The sequence below is a fragment of the Amaranthus tricolor genome, chromosome 17 (genome assembly GCF_026212465.1).
Source record: "Amaranthus tricolor cultivar Red isolate AtriRed21 chromosome 17, ASM2621246v1, whole genome shotgun sequence".
In the NCBI taxonomy this organism is placed as follows: domain Eukaryota; kingdom Viridiplantae; phylum Streptophyta; class Magnoliopsida; order Caryophyllales; family Amaranthaceae; genus Amaranthus; species Amaranthus tricolor.
In genome coordinates this window covers 17926342-17941950 of record NC_080063.1, presented here as the reverse complement: position 1 = coordinate 17941950, position 15609 = coordinate 17926342, and the positions used below count along the sequence as shown (strand labels likewise).

The 15609-nt window shown below is 34.0% G+C and overlaps 3 protein-coding genes across 3 annotated transcripts; all 3 read left to right on the top strand.

Moving 5' to 3' along the window:
- Nucleotides 1-2207: 2207 nt before the first annotated feature.
- Nucleotides 2208-4646, top strand: LOC130803541 (UDP-glycosyltransferase 76B1-like). The gene is made up of 2 exons (XM_057667698.1): nucleotides 2208-2846; nucleotides 3497-4646. Exons 1-2 carry the CDS (start codon nucleotides 2357-2359, stop codon nucleotides 4381-4383), a joined length of 1377 nt encoding a protein of 458 aa, XP_057523681.1. The 5' UTR covers nucleotides 2208-2356; the 3' UTR covers nucleotides 4384-4646.
- Nucleotides 4647-6519: 1873 nt separating this feature from the next.
- LOC130803820 (uncharacterized) lies at nucleotides 6520-7944 on the top strand. Its single transcript, XM_057668022.1, has 5 exons — nucleotides 6520-6571; nucleotides 6828-6959; nucleotides 7042-7622; nucleotides 7734-7795; nucleotides 7863-7944. The coding sequence occupies exons 1-5, from the start codon at nucleotides 6520-6522 to the stop codon at nucleotides 7942-7944; spliced, it is 909 nt and encodes a 302-aa protein (XP_057524005.1).
- Nucleotides 7945-8864: 920 nt separating this feature from the next.
- LOC130803540 (UDP-glycosyltransferase 76B1-like) lies at nucleotides 8865-11887 on the top strand. Its single transcript, XM_057667697.1, has 2 exons — nucleotides 8865-9700; nucleotides 10763-11887. Exons 1-2 carry the CDS (start codon nucleotides 9109-9111, stop codon nucleotides 11641-11643), a joined length of 1473 nt encoding a protein of 490 aa, XP_057523680.1. The 5' UTR covers nucleotides 8865-9108; the 3' UTR covers nucleotides 11644-11887.
- The last annotated feature ends 3722 nt before the right edge of the window (nucleotides 11888-15609 follow it).

Sequence of the window (15609 nt, the reverse complement as noted above, 5' to 3'; positions counted from 1 at the left end):
TTAATAATTAAAAGCCTAAAAATTTTAAATTTTTAATTGCTACGTATTTTTTAATTAAAACCTAAAATTAATTTTCCAATTTTATTTCCTAAAAAATTGGGAAATTTGATAATAATGGGATTAAAGGGGATTTTATTCAATTATAGAAAGTTGATAACCATAAAATAGAAAAGTTAACAATTAAAAGCCTATAAATTAACCTTGTAAAATTGACATGACCCAAAAAAATAGCAAGTGAAATTAGAATTATAATTGTTCGTTGTTAATAACAACGAACAAAGAAGCTTGGTCAAAATCTAGTAACAGCGAACAAAGACCTTGACTTTTTTGACTAAGCTTTGTTCGCTGTTAATAACAGAAAACAACCCCGAACCTGTGTTATGGGAAAAAATGCTTATTGTGGGAAATATTTTCAAAAGTTGCCTATCATGCGATTTTTTTAATATTTTTTTGCTTATTTGTTTCAAATTTTCCCTATAAGTTCTTTGAAAATTTGAAAAATATAGATCTTTTTAAATACAACTCATTGTATAAGACTGTCTCACGATAAGATGATCTAAAAACAAGAAACCCGTAAGCTAAAAGTTTTTATTATTGCACTATTTAACCCAAATATGAAGCATGTCTTATTGTAAGACCATTTCAGACAAGAATTTGTTTTATAAATAAAAAATTCCTAGCGTGAGATAAAAGTAATTCCCAAAATAAGCGTTTTGTTTCTAAGCCTAAAGTCGTGATTTTTTCGCTGTTACTAACAATGAACGAAAAGAAAACAATCATAACTTATAAAAGAAGAAAACCAAAGTGTAGTTTGTTATTCATAACAATGAACAAGCTGCAATGGTAAAAAAAATTTCATTTAAAAAGTATGACTTTTTTTTTTATTCGCTGTTAGTAACAATGAACAAAATTGTGGTAATTTATTTTTACTTATAACATGTTTTTCTCTTGTTCGCTGTTACTTCGTTGTTGTCTATTACTTAGTAACAGCGAAAAAGCCCTAACTTTAGACTCGAACATGAAAATGCTTATTTTGAAAATACTTTAAGACCAACCTTATTTTTTTTATTTTTATTAAAAAGCTTGTTTATTTCAATGTTTCCAAGTTCTTCCCTTCCTGAAATTTTGAAATAAACATAAAAATTTTAAATGAGGCTGTTGTCTCATTATGAAAATATCTTTATTGAGCCGACTCATGTACATTTTAATGTGTTAAAGTCATTATTTATAATTTTAAAGTGATATGAGCTCATCTCATAGTAAAAGGTCTCGTACAAGACAAATTGTAAGTTTTAGAAAGAGAAAGAAAAATTTCAAATACGAGTTGGATAGCTTGAATAAGTTGAATGGAGTTCTAAACACTTGCAAGAGGAAAGACACAAAGAGGATAATGAGAAAAACTCAAATAGCAATGTCGAATTGTGTATTATGTTTTATTTATATGAGGATAAATGTTATGTATAGATTTTATTTTATGAATAAATATTGTAGTATGAAACTAACTCTTAATATTAAAGAAATATGTGTTATATTTTCAACAATATTTTCTCTAAATCAAGTTAAAAAAAACCCAATAAAAACCATCAAATATAGTACATAAATCAATAAATCATTACCTTATATAATTATATCAAATGAAGAAAAAGCAAGTGAAGATTAATTTGCAAATTCATGGCCCACAAATGAACAAAGATATTAAAAATAAACCCTAAAATGACAAAAAAAAACCCGTAAAAAATGAAGTAATTTTTATCTTAAATTAACTTAAATAACCTAAATATAACTATCAATAGTTGTATTTGCCATTATTGTTTGTGCCTTTATGATTGTTATTTATATTTCTTTGGTTTGTTATTAGTCTTTAAACATACTTTTTCTGAACTGATGGTCTCACTGGCTACGACCTCCTTTCACATTTGATAGTGATATACTCTGCCGTTGCCAATCACTTTTCAAACTTTTAAAAGCGAAATTTACTATCTTTGTTCATTTGTGGGCTGATGAAAAAGCTTTACTACCAAAAACAAGAATTTTACAAAAACTTCTCAAGTCACTACATATATCATGTGCTTTTTGATAAACTCCACCTTTTCAAAACAAACTCTTATCCCTAGTTCCTCCAACTACTCATGTTAGGAACTTAACTGAAATAGGCTGATTCAACAAACTGGTAAAAAGTTTGAGGTAACACATAGCAGAAACGGAATTTAAGGCAAAAATGATAACATTATGTTCTCAAACATTAGCATCTTCAACAAAACCAAACACACCCAAATAAAAAGGTACTTTAGACCCATTACCTTTGAACCATTACTATATATGCCAATACAATATGCTCTAAGAATCCACAATTACCATGGAACATAATCAAGAAAATAAGCTCCATTGTAGAGTAGTACTATTCCCTCAATCATATACAGGCCACTTAATCCCAATGCTTAACTTGGGATATGCCCTTTATTCTAAGGGCTTTTCCATCACTATAATTCATACCCGTTTTAACTCCCCAGATCCAACAAAATACCCGAATTTCAACTTCTACTTCATTGAAGATGTTCTGTCAAAAGCTAAAACATCTTCAACAGGTTCTTTGGATACTATAAGAGTACTTAATGAGACTTGTTTGGAGCCTTTTAAGGATTGTTTGTCACATATTATGGAGGTTTCTTCGAAGGATGGTGAGCCGGTTGTGTGCCTTGTGTCGGATCCTATGTGGGTGTTTGCTGGGATTGTTGCTGATCAACTAAACCTTCCTAGGCTTGTTCTACGAACTGGTGGGTTGTTGGCTTTTGTTCTTTATGACTCATTGCCAGTTCTAAAGGATAAAGGCTATTTCCCCATACAAGGTATACTTCCTCACTTTCTGCAAACATGAATATTTTAATGACCTTTATAAAATGCCATATAGTGTGTCAGTGCATAGGGAGAATTTCAACCAGAGCCTAGGCCATGGCATGAGTCATTGCATATACTAGAGATAAATTGAAACTGAGTTGATTTACTACACATGCAGAGATGATTGTCAGCCCATTTTATACTAATATCATGTATTTGTCTCTGTCCTTGAGCAAAACGAATAAAAGGGCAAGAAGTCGAGAACAAATAGCTACTCTGTAGTACATAGACATGTTTGATCTGATAAAAGTTGACTTGAAATTTGACTGATGGGTTGAAATTGGACAATTTTGCTTGTGACCTGAAAAACGACTAGACCAAAACCGAAAAGTGGTTCAAACCCAACCGTTACCTCAATGTCTTGGTTGAATCATAACCGATCAAAATGAAAACGACCCCACTTGAAAATAACTTCACCGATCGTTTCGACAGTTCTAGTATTTAACATTTTGACTATAGATATTGAAACCCACAGGTCATAACTTTCAAATACAAAACATTACAAATAACTTTTGACATGAACATATGTGCTCTCAAATCTTAAGCATGAACTTGACACAAGAGTAGGCTCACTAAGACAAACCTGTATTTTTCTTTTCAGAGACTCAAAAAGAAGAACCACTGTTGAAGGTCCCACATCTTAAAGTAAAAGACCTTCCTGCAGAAGAACATCATAATGTACTACTTAACATGGTTAAAGAAACCAAAAACAACTGTCAAGGAATGATCTGCAACACATTCAAAGAACTTGAAGGCTCAATTCTAGACACACTCCAAGCAAAAATGCTAGCTACTCCTATTTTCTTAATAGGTCCTCTACACAAATACTCGTCCACTTCATCGAGTAGCCTAGTCGCTCAAGGCCAAAGCTCGATTACTTGGTTAAACGAACAATCGCCACATTCAGTCCTGTATGTAAGTTTCGGAACAGTAGCAGGAATAAGCAAGGAACAATTGTTAGAAGTAGCTTTTGGAATTGCCAATAGCCAGCAACCCTTCTTATGGGTGATTGGGCCGAGGCTACTAAATGGATCAGAGAAATACGACGAACTTTTCCCACAGTATCTTCTCGAGAGTCTGAGTAAGAAGGGTTACATTGTCGAATGGGCACCACAGCAAGAGGTATTGGCACATCCAGCAATTGGCGGGTTTTGGACTCATTGTGGGTGGAATTCAAGTATCGAGAGTATTTGTGAAGGAGTACCCATGATTTGCCTTCCGTTTTTTGGCGATCAGATGATGAATGCCAGGTATATAACTGATGTTTTGAAGATCGGGTTACAGTTGGAGAAAGGAGTGTTGGAAAGAAATGAAATAGAGAAGTCGATTAGTAGATTAATGGTGGGAAAGGAAGGTCGAGATATAAGAGAAAGGATAAGCGATTTGAAAGCGAAAGCTAAGCGTTGCCTAATGGAAGGCGAGTCTTCATACGAGTCGTTGGATCGATTAAGTAGTTATATCTTATCATTTTGTGGACAGAAACTGTGAGGATTTGCATAGATTCAGCAAATAAGGTGTCCTAAATTTCAACAGAATCTATAATGTAGTACTTTATCTTTGTTCAAGCAGCTACAAATAAATCAATTTGTTTGTGTTGTTTTCTTCTCAATTCCAGGCCCTGTTAGAGGCAGATTAAAAATTAATAATTTGTTAGTAGGCTCTGTGCAATTTCAAAATTTTTGATAATTTTCTAAGAGCTTTGTATCTTTAGACACTTAACATATATTACGTAATTTAATATTAAGGATCCCGTTTTTTGGGACTTTATATGGTCGAACATGATCAGAACCTCCCCTTTCTTGCATAGGTCTTTTTACGTTAATAAAATCCCATATTGCCAAATGTTCAAATCTTTCTCATGTCCATGTGTGATGCTCCAACAAAAGAACAAAATGCTTAAACAGAAGTAGTTTGTCTTTGAAGTTCAATTAGCCTTAACAATGCTCTTTCAATGTAATTTTTTGTATATTCGGTTTGTTGGTTACTTCAGTTAATTTATTTAATTAGTTGATGGCATAAGTTTTTTGTTAACTTTAATGAAAAATTGGGCAAAAAAGTCAAAAAACAATAAAAAAGCTACTTAAAATAGTTTTTTGATTTTCCATCTTTTCGGTTGCTTAAACTAATAGCGAAAACCTATAAAAAATTAGAAATTTCTAAACAATCACTATGATTCGTAAATCATTATTAAAAAAAAATAAAATAAAATAAAATAAACAACACCAAAAAAGGTAATTTAAAATTACAAATTTATAATCCTATTAAATCTCACCACATAATAATAATCTATTAACTTCACAAATCATCGTTATTTATTAAGACCACCTCATAAAAAACGACAAAAAAACTAGTTTTCAAATACGCACATAAGCTAAAGCTAGTGGGACCACACTAATTCTAAACCCATCAAAGAAAAAGGGAATTATTATTTGTCGCCACCCCCTTCTAACAAAATTACCATATTACCCCTACATTAAAAAAAATTACAAAAATGCCACTTAAGTTAAAAAATGTTTAAGAAATGTAAATGGCACTTAATAACATTGTTATCGCTTAATAACATTATTATCGGAATTATATATATATTGAATTTTCAGAGGCTTTATGGTAGTATATTCGAATTCAAACACGATACCTTCTCTCTAAAAACTCTCTAAAAACAATACGTAAAGTTAAACAAGCTAGAACTCTAGATCGAACATCAATGGCATACCAAGACGTGCATGATAACGATCCGGTAAGTAATTAATCGGTTCGATTTTTGCAAAAAAAAAAAAAAAATAGGAACGTAGTCGCACAAACCAGTCGCACAAAACGTGCGACTGCTTCATTTTTTTTTTTTTTTTTTTTTTGTATTTGAATAAAAAAAAATAAATAAATAGAAGTCGCACAAAACGTGCGACTGTGCGTCGCACGTTTTGTGCGACTTCTATTTATTTTTTTTTTAACTTCGAATTATAAAATTTATTTTGTTTAATTAAATTATTTTATTTTAATCTATTGTTGTGCTATAATAATGGTATTTTATTATAATTATTTTGTAGAAATAATTATTTTTTAAGTTATTATTATTTTGATATATTATGATAATGTTATTATAATTATTATTTGCAGGACTTTGAAAATTTAGGAGATAATATAGATTATTCTGATAGATTTGTTATCGATAGAGAATTTGATTCTGTAGATGATTTACATACTTGGGCTAATGAGATAGCACTAACAATTGGATTTCAATTTACACGTGCTTCATATAAAAAAAAAGAAGGGCGTTCTAGAGTGAGTCTGTACTTAAGATGTCACCGTTACGATAAAAGAAGTGTTGATTTGCATAACTTAGACAATGCTCCCCGACCAGGTTCCAAAAGTAGGGGTTGTGGGTGTAAATTTATGATTTTAGGAACTAGTCGTAACCCAAAGGAAAGACCTTGGACGGTTAGAGTGTTTCCTGGTGAAAAAGGAATACATAACCACCCGTTCTTCATGTACATAGATGGTCAAATAAGAGTAAATAGGATGACTGTGGATATCAGGCAGCACATACGAGATCTAAGTGCAACTGGCATGCAACCAGCATTTATAATGTCTTCAATTAGAAGAAATTTTCCTCGTTTTTATGCTAGTATGAATCAAATTTACAATGAGAGACAGTCAATGAGGAGAGAAGAGATGGATGGTAGGACTCCTCTTCAACAGTCTGTATATGGCCACGGAGCATAATTATGTAGTTTGGAGGGACTTGGATAGTGAGGATCAGTTGACTAGATTATTGATTGCGAATCCAACTTCTATCCAGATGCTACGTTCGTGGCCCCATGTTGTGTTGATAGACACAACGTACAAAACGAATAAGCAAAAGTGGCCCATTTGCGAAATCATTGGAATGACGCCAATGAATCATAATTTCTTGGTTGCATTATGTGTGATGCGAGATGAGGCGGCTGTGTCTTATTCTTGGGTGTTGGAGAGGTTGAGGGATATTTACGGGACAGTGCAGACGCCGGATGTAATCGTAACGGATCGGGATGAGGGTTTGTCTGCAGCTATTCATGCTGTCTTTCCAGGTAAACATGTTTTAATTATTAATTATCGTCGATCTATGTATTATATATTTTTGAATTAATTTTAAATTTATGTTTAATGCAGATGTACGACATCTATTATGCGTATGGCATATTGGCAATGACGTGGAGAACATGGTCGATAAATTGTGTGGCGGCAAGAAAAATCAACAGGGCCAGTTATTCAGGCAAACAAAATGGAACCCCTTGGTTAACAGTATGACGATCGCCGATTTTGAAAACAGATGGGAAGGGATTGTGTCCACTTGGTCGACTAGGAACCGGAGAGTCGTGCAATATTTGGCAGGAACATGGATTCCTCACAAAGAGAAATTTGTGCGTGCGTGGACGAATGATTGTTTGCACTTGGGTAACCAGACTACCAGTAGAGTTGAAAGTCAACACTCTTCCTTCAAGTACTACTTGGGTAGCGGTAATAGCTCATTCGATACGCTGTTTAAAAGGGCGCACGCACAAATTACGAATCAACAATCAAAAATAAGACAAGCTCTTGAGGAATCTAAGAATTCCATTTCAAGGACGTCGCGACTAAATTTTCTACGACCGTTGTATCGTCATGTTTCTATATTTGCCTTGGAACTATTGATGATGGAGCACAACCGGATGCTAACCCTGGGCAGTTGTCTTTTAGAAAAATGCGGTTGTGTAATTCAAAAAACCCACGGATTACCATGCGCGTGTTACTGTTACTTGTCTATCAGGTCTAATGGTGCTTTGCACTTGGACGATATACATCCGTTTTGGAAAACGTTAAAGTATTTAGATGCAGAAGAAGACGCCAACGAAGAAGTACAGCACGCAAACGCCGATGATAAAGAGTACTTTCAATCGTTGGTGGATGAAGTTTTAAAATCCGACCCCTCAGTACTACGACGCGTCTCTCAGGTACTTGAACATGAGCTGCACCCCGATGGTGACGACATACTTGAGCCCGAAGCAAGTCCACCGAGGAAAGGAAGACCAATGACAAGCAGAACCTTGAGGAGACTTACTCCTGGCTTACTCCTGCCTGGCTTACTCCTGCCTGATCAGAAGTGCCACTCGAGCCCTGCCCTCTACTCTTGAACTTAACAGCATGGCCTCTTACGATCGTCCAATCAATAGGATGACATGCAGACTCATCCTGACCAAGAGACTCTTCCCGACTAAGAGACTCGTCGTAATCAGTATCATCGTCACCTGAGCCGACCGTATGACTATGTAGGCTACTTTGGCGCTCAAAGCGACTACGCACTTGCTCTAGGGTACTTGAACGTTGGGCCTGACTATGTATGGCCGCTTGTTCTTGCCTTGCTCGCCTTGCAGATCCCGTAACCCCCCTCTCATGGGGATCACCTCTCAGTAAAGTAGGCCTAGATCTATTGCCGCTTAATAAACCTCTAAAAAACCCTTTTCCTTTACCTTGATTTCTAGCCATTTACTAGAATTTTCATAATTTAAATTAAGACAACATTTTAAATTACTTAAAATCAAATAAATTAAAAACAAGCAACACGTAAAATATTTCACATTTACAAATAATTAAACAATTATTATATTCATAAATATTTAAACAACTCAAATTTAATAAATTAATTACACTAAACAAATTCATTACAATAAAAAAAAAAAAATAATAATTGAAACCGGTCGCACGAACCGGTTTCAATTATTTTTTTTTTTCTTTTTCGAATACGTAAATCAATAACTACTTCTTACAACATTATCATAATACATATTATTACAACATTTACTAAATAACATTAACTAACAACAAACTCTTTCAAAAATTAAAAAAAAAAAAATGGATTCGGCCCAGTCGCACAAAACGTGCGACTGTACAGTCGCACGTTTTGTGCGACTGGGCCGAATCCAATATATTTTTTTTTTTTCCTTCGATTGATTTAAAAAAAACTTACCTCGAATTTTTGTTGACGATTTCGATTCCAAAGTTTTAGCTCCGCTTAATTTTATGTGAAGAATTTGATTTTATGGAAGTGATGAAAGTGTTATTGAGTGGATTTGAAGTGTTTTTATATAAGTTATAAGCTTAGTGGCATTTTCGTAATTTTTTAAATTTCAGGGGTAAAGTCGTAATTTCATTCAAGGGGGGGGGTGGCGATAAAATGAAATTGGTGGCGACAAATAAGAAATGGGAAGAAAAAATCCAGATACACAAAGAGTTTCCCCAAATGAAATCAAATCTACAGGCGTGAAGCTTGAGGATTCAACCAAAATATCAATGGAGGGAGAGAAGCAGCAGAGTAAGCTAGGCCGTAGATTACTACTATTTTCTGCACCATTTACAGGCCATATGAACCCAATGCTTAATCTAGCAACTATCTTATACTCCAAAGGTTTCTCAATCACAATCATTCAGGCTCCATACTTTCCTACAAATCCTGCCCATTACCCACATTTCACCTTCAAATTATTGGATGATGAAGTGCTTGAAAAATACTCGAAATCACCAGAAATTGATTCTTCTGTAGTCATATCTGCCATGAACAGAACCTGTGAAGAACCTTTTAGGGACTGTCTAGGTCAGATTTTGAGAGAAACTGCTGTGGCAGAACAGGATCCAGTTGTTGCACTGATTGCGGATCCTATGTGGGCATTTTCTGGGTCTGTGGCTGCTAGTTTTAACCTTCCTAAGATCATGCTTAGGACTGGTAACATGTCGGCTTTTCTGGTTTATTGTTCCCTGACTTTGCTTAATGAAAAGGGCTATTTTCCTCCTCAAGGTAAACTCATACCCAAATCCATTTTTTGATCTCCAAGCTTTATCTGGCTTTTTAACTGATATGGATTTTCAGAAATTCTATTGTTTGTTAAAGCTTTTGTTATCACTTGTTCACTAGTTAAGCTGACAAAGGTTCTAGGATCAAATCTTGTTTACACAATTACACCTTTAAGTGAGTTTTTGCGCCAAAAACAGTATTTATGCACTACTTTTATACATTTACACGTTTGGATAAATTTGGAGAGAAAAAAAAAAAAGAAAAGAAAGGAAAAGTAACTCTTATTTGTTTAGGAAGGAAGGGAAGGAAAAGAAAAGAAAGAGAGATAAGGAGATAAGAGTTTTCCTCAATTTTAGAAAGATTGATACCTTAAAAAAATGGTCTATCTAATCCCTCGAAATCCTTTCCCTCCCATTTTGTCATCCACACAAGGGATCCCTCGTCTGTCCAAATCCCTTCCTTTTCTTTTTCTTCTATCCAAATACACTTTTAGGGTCTGTAAAATGGCTCGCTTGTTTTGTTGGTAGTATTGACTGATAAGCCCGTTATTTAAGCTAGCTATTATAGACCAACAACACAACATTTCATTATACTAATGACATTAATATCAGAGGTCGAATGTACACTATTTTACTCTTATTAATGATAACAAAGAGGTTATTGCTAATTGACCCTATAGACTTGGACCCCAGAAGAATATTTAGAGGCTTATACTAACATCAGTTTCATTGATAATAAACAAAGGTATTCTCGAAGTTGGATAAGCCTTGATATTAGGCCTTAGGGATCATAGATCAATTGCTTAGTAAGCAAATGGTCTCCATGTTTAGCTTACAAATGACCAAGTTCACTAATGCAAAAATAACTAAAATATCAGTGTGTCCGATACTGAAAATTAAGCTTCTATGAACACGACGACCAAAAGTTTTGGGTAATACTACCTCTGTACCAAAGATTTATTCCAGTTTGATTATAATTATAGACTCGTATGAATATAAAGGTGGAACATGTCTTTGTTGTTCCTTTTTCATCTTACTTGGCCTCTCATTCTTTCCCACATTTCAGATACAACATTAGAGGAGAAAATTCCAGAATTTCCACCGCTCAAAGTCAAAGACCTTCCTTCCGAGTCAGATCGACATATACTGCAGGCTATAGTCGAAGGAACAACGACTTCACAAGGAGTTATATGCAATACATTTGAAGAACTAGAAGATTATGCAATAGCTAAACTTCAACAAACCTTAACAATCCCCATCTTTCCCCTAGGCCCCTTACACAAACACCCAGCAAATTCTGTTGTCAACATAGGATCACAAGACCAAACTTCTATTGCCTGGCTAAATACCCAAGCACCAAAATCTGTTCTTTATGTGAGTTTTGGGAGTATAGCAGGTATGAATAAAGATGAATTTCTCGAGCTAATGTGGGGATTGCTCGATAGTATGGTGCCGTTTTTGTTGGTGATCCGACCCAAATTGGTTAAAGGGTCAGAAGCCGATGATCCCTTGCCTGAAGGCTACCGTGAAATGATGGGCGAGCGAGGACATATTGTCAAATGGGCATCTCAGTTGGAGGTTCTGTCACACCCGGCTGTTGGGGGATTTTTGACTCATAATGGATGGAACTCGACTTTGGAAAGCATTTGTGAAGGTGTACCAATGGTTTGCAAACCGCTTTTTGCTGATCAGAATATGAACGCGAGGCATGTGAGCGAGAATTGGAAAATAGGTTTGAAGATGGAAAGGGGCGTAAAAAGGGACGAAGTAACAAGAGCAATACGAAAACTGATGCTGGAAGAAGGTGCAGAGATGAGAAGCAGAATCACAGATTTGAAGGAGAAAGCTACTCATTGTCTTGAAGAAGGTGGCTCTTCATACAAATCTTTAGAGAGGCTTACTAAATACCTATTATCATTTGAGACATTTCAGGCAATAAAAGAGTAAGAAATCCCCAAACAAATTTAGAATCAACAAATAACTAGTCACGACAAAACATTGGAAAATATTACAAATCCTAATTTTATGGGTAGTGTATTTTGTTATTGAATAAAACTCGTACAAGTTTTTCTTTGATGTCTGTTCGAGTAGCTAGTAATACATTTCCTCATGTCCTGTTCCTTTCTTTTCAACCTTTTAGAAATACTTCACATGTGAGATAAGAATCCCACATCGATAAAATAGTGGATTGTGGACTTGAATATATATTGGGTGAGCTAATCTTACTACTATCATATGGTTTTAGGAAACAATGAATTTCACCAAGTGCATTTGCAAGGCAACATTGATCCCTATGGCTAGTGATGGCCATTGTCCAGGTTGGGCTAGTTTCATTTCGTTCCGGTTCCAAACGGTTCCTTGGCAGTTTCAACTCCCGGTTTGGGTGGGTGGACCATCGGCTTTATTCTTATTTTTCCTTTAAATATAATATAAAAATACTATAATAATACGGACGTATCTTTGATGATTACTTGATTATTATCTAAATTAATTACTTGTCATCGTTATTAAAATATTTACTAAAAAGAAGAAAAAAAAAATTAATAAGAAACGATATAATTAATAAAAAAAGAGGGAGAAAACGGACTTGAACCTAGTATCTCGAAGGAAAACTAAACTGCCTACGTATTCCGAAGGAATCAAAGCCCACGTAGTTTTTTGTCATACCTTTTATTTGTAGTTGTTGAATGTTGATTGATCGTTGTCCGATATTCATGATCGTATTCATCTTCGTCATCATCATCATTAGTTAGATGCTTCCGCTGACTCTCCTCCTGACGATTATGCAGATGTATCCATCATCATCCATGGATCATCATCGTCTTGATCATCATCGTTTTTAAGTCCTAGTGTTCGAACCTCCGCTGATCCCAATCTTTCTTGCAAACACATATTTGAATAGTATGTGGAGCAAGACGAGATCTCTTTTCATTTAAAACTCTTCTACCTGCACTAAAAGCAGACTCCAACGCAACAGTAGAAGCAGGAACTGCAAGGATATCCTTTATAAGTTTCGATAATATGGGGAATTTTATTGATTTTTCTTTCCACCATCCTAAAATATTATAACTACCTTGTTCAATTTCAAAGTGATGTTTAAGATAATGATTGGGAGTAAAATCCAATTAATTTAGTAAGGTTTTCCGTCTTAAAACATGGGTCTAAAATTATCGCAATTCCATAAATAAATGGAAAATAGTAAAATACGTCTTTCACTTGTCCATCATATCTGCAAGAATCGGCTTTAAAATACATTAGTATTATTATGTGAATGTTTAAGAAGATGATAAAAAATAGTAATACATTCACTTATTACTAAATGGACATTTGGTTCGTAAACATATGAAAAAATCTTAGTTGCGTGGACATACGCTTCTAATACTTTCTGTAAGCCTATAGCTAGTTCCCATGTTTCATCACTTATACGACTATATGTACATTCAATATACAGTTGTTTTTATAACCGAACGATAAGCAATAGCCTTTTTTAATAAATCATGGGCTGAGCCCCAACGTGTAGAGTATCTAATGACCAATATACTTTTTTTAGTTTATAATGGTCATATAATTACTTATATCTTCTCTTTACCTGTCCGAATCTAAGACACTTCATTATGTTTCTAATTTGATCTAATGATACACTTAGTTGTCTAATGTCTGCTTGGCAAGATAAATTAACAATATGAGCACAACAACGTACGTGTAATAATCTACCCCCAAGGATAAAACTAAAAGCAGGTTCGTTATACAAAAGTTCGATGCATTTAATGTTGGCGGTTGCATTATCTATAGAACAACAAAATATCTTATCTAACAAGTTTTATTCTTTACGTATCACTATTAATCTATATTTTATGTTATCACCCGTATATCTTTCGAGCATTAACTCAAAAGCAATTATTCTTTTTTGAATAAACCAATTATGATCTATCTAATGTTGATACCGACGGAGTTGAAGTGACATTTCTTTTGGAGCTAGAACCTCCTAATGAGTTTGGCACTTTAGTAACTTTTTCAAAGGCTTATTTCAAAAAAGAAGACATGATAATATTGAAATAATAATGTATTTTAGAAATAAATAAATAATTAAAAGACTAATTATGTAATTAAGAAATAATTAAAAGACTAATTATGTAAGTAATTAAGTAGAGAGAGTAGGAAAATAGATGAATTGTGAATGAAAAGATTGAAAGTGTGGAGTATATATAGAAAAATCCTAACGGTTAGTTTCAAGGCTATTTTTTGACCGGTTCCAAAGAACCGCTGGGCCGGGTGAACCATTCCGGTTTGGTTCCTTGGAGCCGGTGGTCCGGGTGAATCGGCCCACGGTTCTTTGGTCCGGTTTTTGCGGTTTTTCCGGCGGTTTCACGGTTCTTTGGTTCGGGCCGGTTTGGAACCTGTCGCGAATGGTTTCGGTACCGAGACAATTGTCAAGCGGTTCGAGACCGGTTCGATTCCGAGTAACCCGCTCCGTGGCCATTACTATCTGTGGGTTCGTGGGCTCAGGCGAGAATCCGATCTTATTTTAGTTAGAGTATGCACCAGCTTTTTCCAAAAGGAACCTAAGCCAAGCCCTAATGCTCTCCTTCTCTCATCCAACCCTGTAAGACTGTAGCGAAAAAAGCTTTAATTTCAATATATAAAAACAATGCAAACATGAAGAATCAGAATTTAAATTAGAGTTTGAATAAGTAAAAAGCTTATAAAAATGGCAGGAATTTGTAATTCTAACCTTATTAATTTTGATGAGTCTTGTCCATGGAGCCTTATTGATGATGAATTTCGTTCATATTTGATTTTACCCAGAAAAAAGCCGGCGACTTGTTTATCCAATTCATCACGATTAATTAATTATGCACAATCCTGATGAATTGATAACCCAGAACGGAAATTCAAGAATAACTATACTGATCAGTGATCATCATGACATATTCTACCATGTCAAGATAACCGAATACAGGGCCCTCCATGTCGGTTTTTGCTATAAATTTTTAATTTTTAATTGTTGTAATTTAGTTAAATCAATGAAATAACCATCACTTATTTAGCCAAATTAAGGTGCAAAAGACTAAAAATTAATTTTTTGTTACATAACGAATTTTAATCATATCAAACCCTAAAATCTGGCGTAACCTATAATTTGAAGTCATAAAGTAACGATTATTAATTATAAATAAATTATTATTCTAACATATAACCATCGTCATATTTTTTAAAGTGCGTCAAATCAAATTTTAAAAAAGTCTATTACAAACTTAATTTTATATATAATAAAACATGAAAGGAGAGGTAAAAACCTCACTTAAGGATCAAGTATGAAGTGTAAGTGGGAGTTTATATTGTGTCAAATGTAGAAATCAAATAATGCAAGTATATAATAAATGTCAATAATAAATAAATAATTAAGACAAAGATTTAAGGTGGTTCATCAATTTCGGGTCACATCCACCATCTAGCCTTCACATGTCACGATACATAGAATCTTGTACTAATGATTTCCATACAAAACAAATCACAAACACTAGTGTAGAACCCCATGCAATGCACAGTTTTTTAACATTGACACATATAAACATATGATATTAAATAAAAACTAGAGATATTATGCAGTAGAAAAACTCAATTTTGACAGGTTATATGTATAAATTGATTCTGAAATTTTGGAAATTGTCAATAATATATTAAGCAGTATATTACTGAAGATTAATTGACATGTCATTTTTTTTAACCAATAAGTGAATTTTATTTGGCAAGTTCTCTTAATTAAATTGTAACATTTGGAATTTTCCAAGGTTTTTAGTATATAATGTATGATGTATGATGTATGATGTGATATGTCCTCTTCTAACCTTTACTAATTAAAATGATTAATTACCTTAATTATTTTCTTGATTATTTGATGAACATAAGTCA

What these genes read in the sequence shown, in the direction of transcription:
- LOC130803540 (XM_057667697.1), top strand. Translation starts at nt 9,109, where the DNA reads ATGGGAAGAAAAAATCCAGATACACAAAGAGTTTCCCCAAATGAAATC. An exon ending in GGGCTATTTTCCTCCTCAAG is followed by an intron (nt 9,701 to 10,762) that starts GTAAACTCATAC and finishes CCCACATTTCAG; the next exon opens with ATACAACATTAGAGGAGAAA.
- LOC130803541 (XM_057667698.1), top strand. Translation starts at nt 2,357, where the DNA reads ATGGAACATAATCAAGAAAATAAGCTCCATTGTAGAGTAGTACTATTC. An exon ending in AGGCTATTTCCCCATACAAG is followed by an intron (nt 2,847 to 3,496) that starts GTATACTTCCTC and finishes TTTTCTTTTCAG; the next exon opens with AGACTCAAAAAGAAGAACCA.
- LOC130803820 (XM_057668022.1), top strand. Translation starts at nt 6,520, where the DNA reads ATGAATCAAATTTACAATGAGAGACAGTCAATGAGGAGAGAAGAGATG. An exon ending in TATTCATGCTGTCTTTCCAG is followed by an intron (nt 6,960 to 7,041) that starts GTAAACATGTTT and finishes TGTTTAATGCAG; the next exon opens with ATGTACGACATCTATTATGC. An exon ending in TTTTAGAAAAATGCGGTTGT is followed by an intron (nt 7,623 to 7,733) that starts GTAATTCAAAAA and finishes AAAACGTTAAAG; the next exon opens with TATTTAGATGCAGAAGAAGA.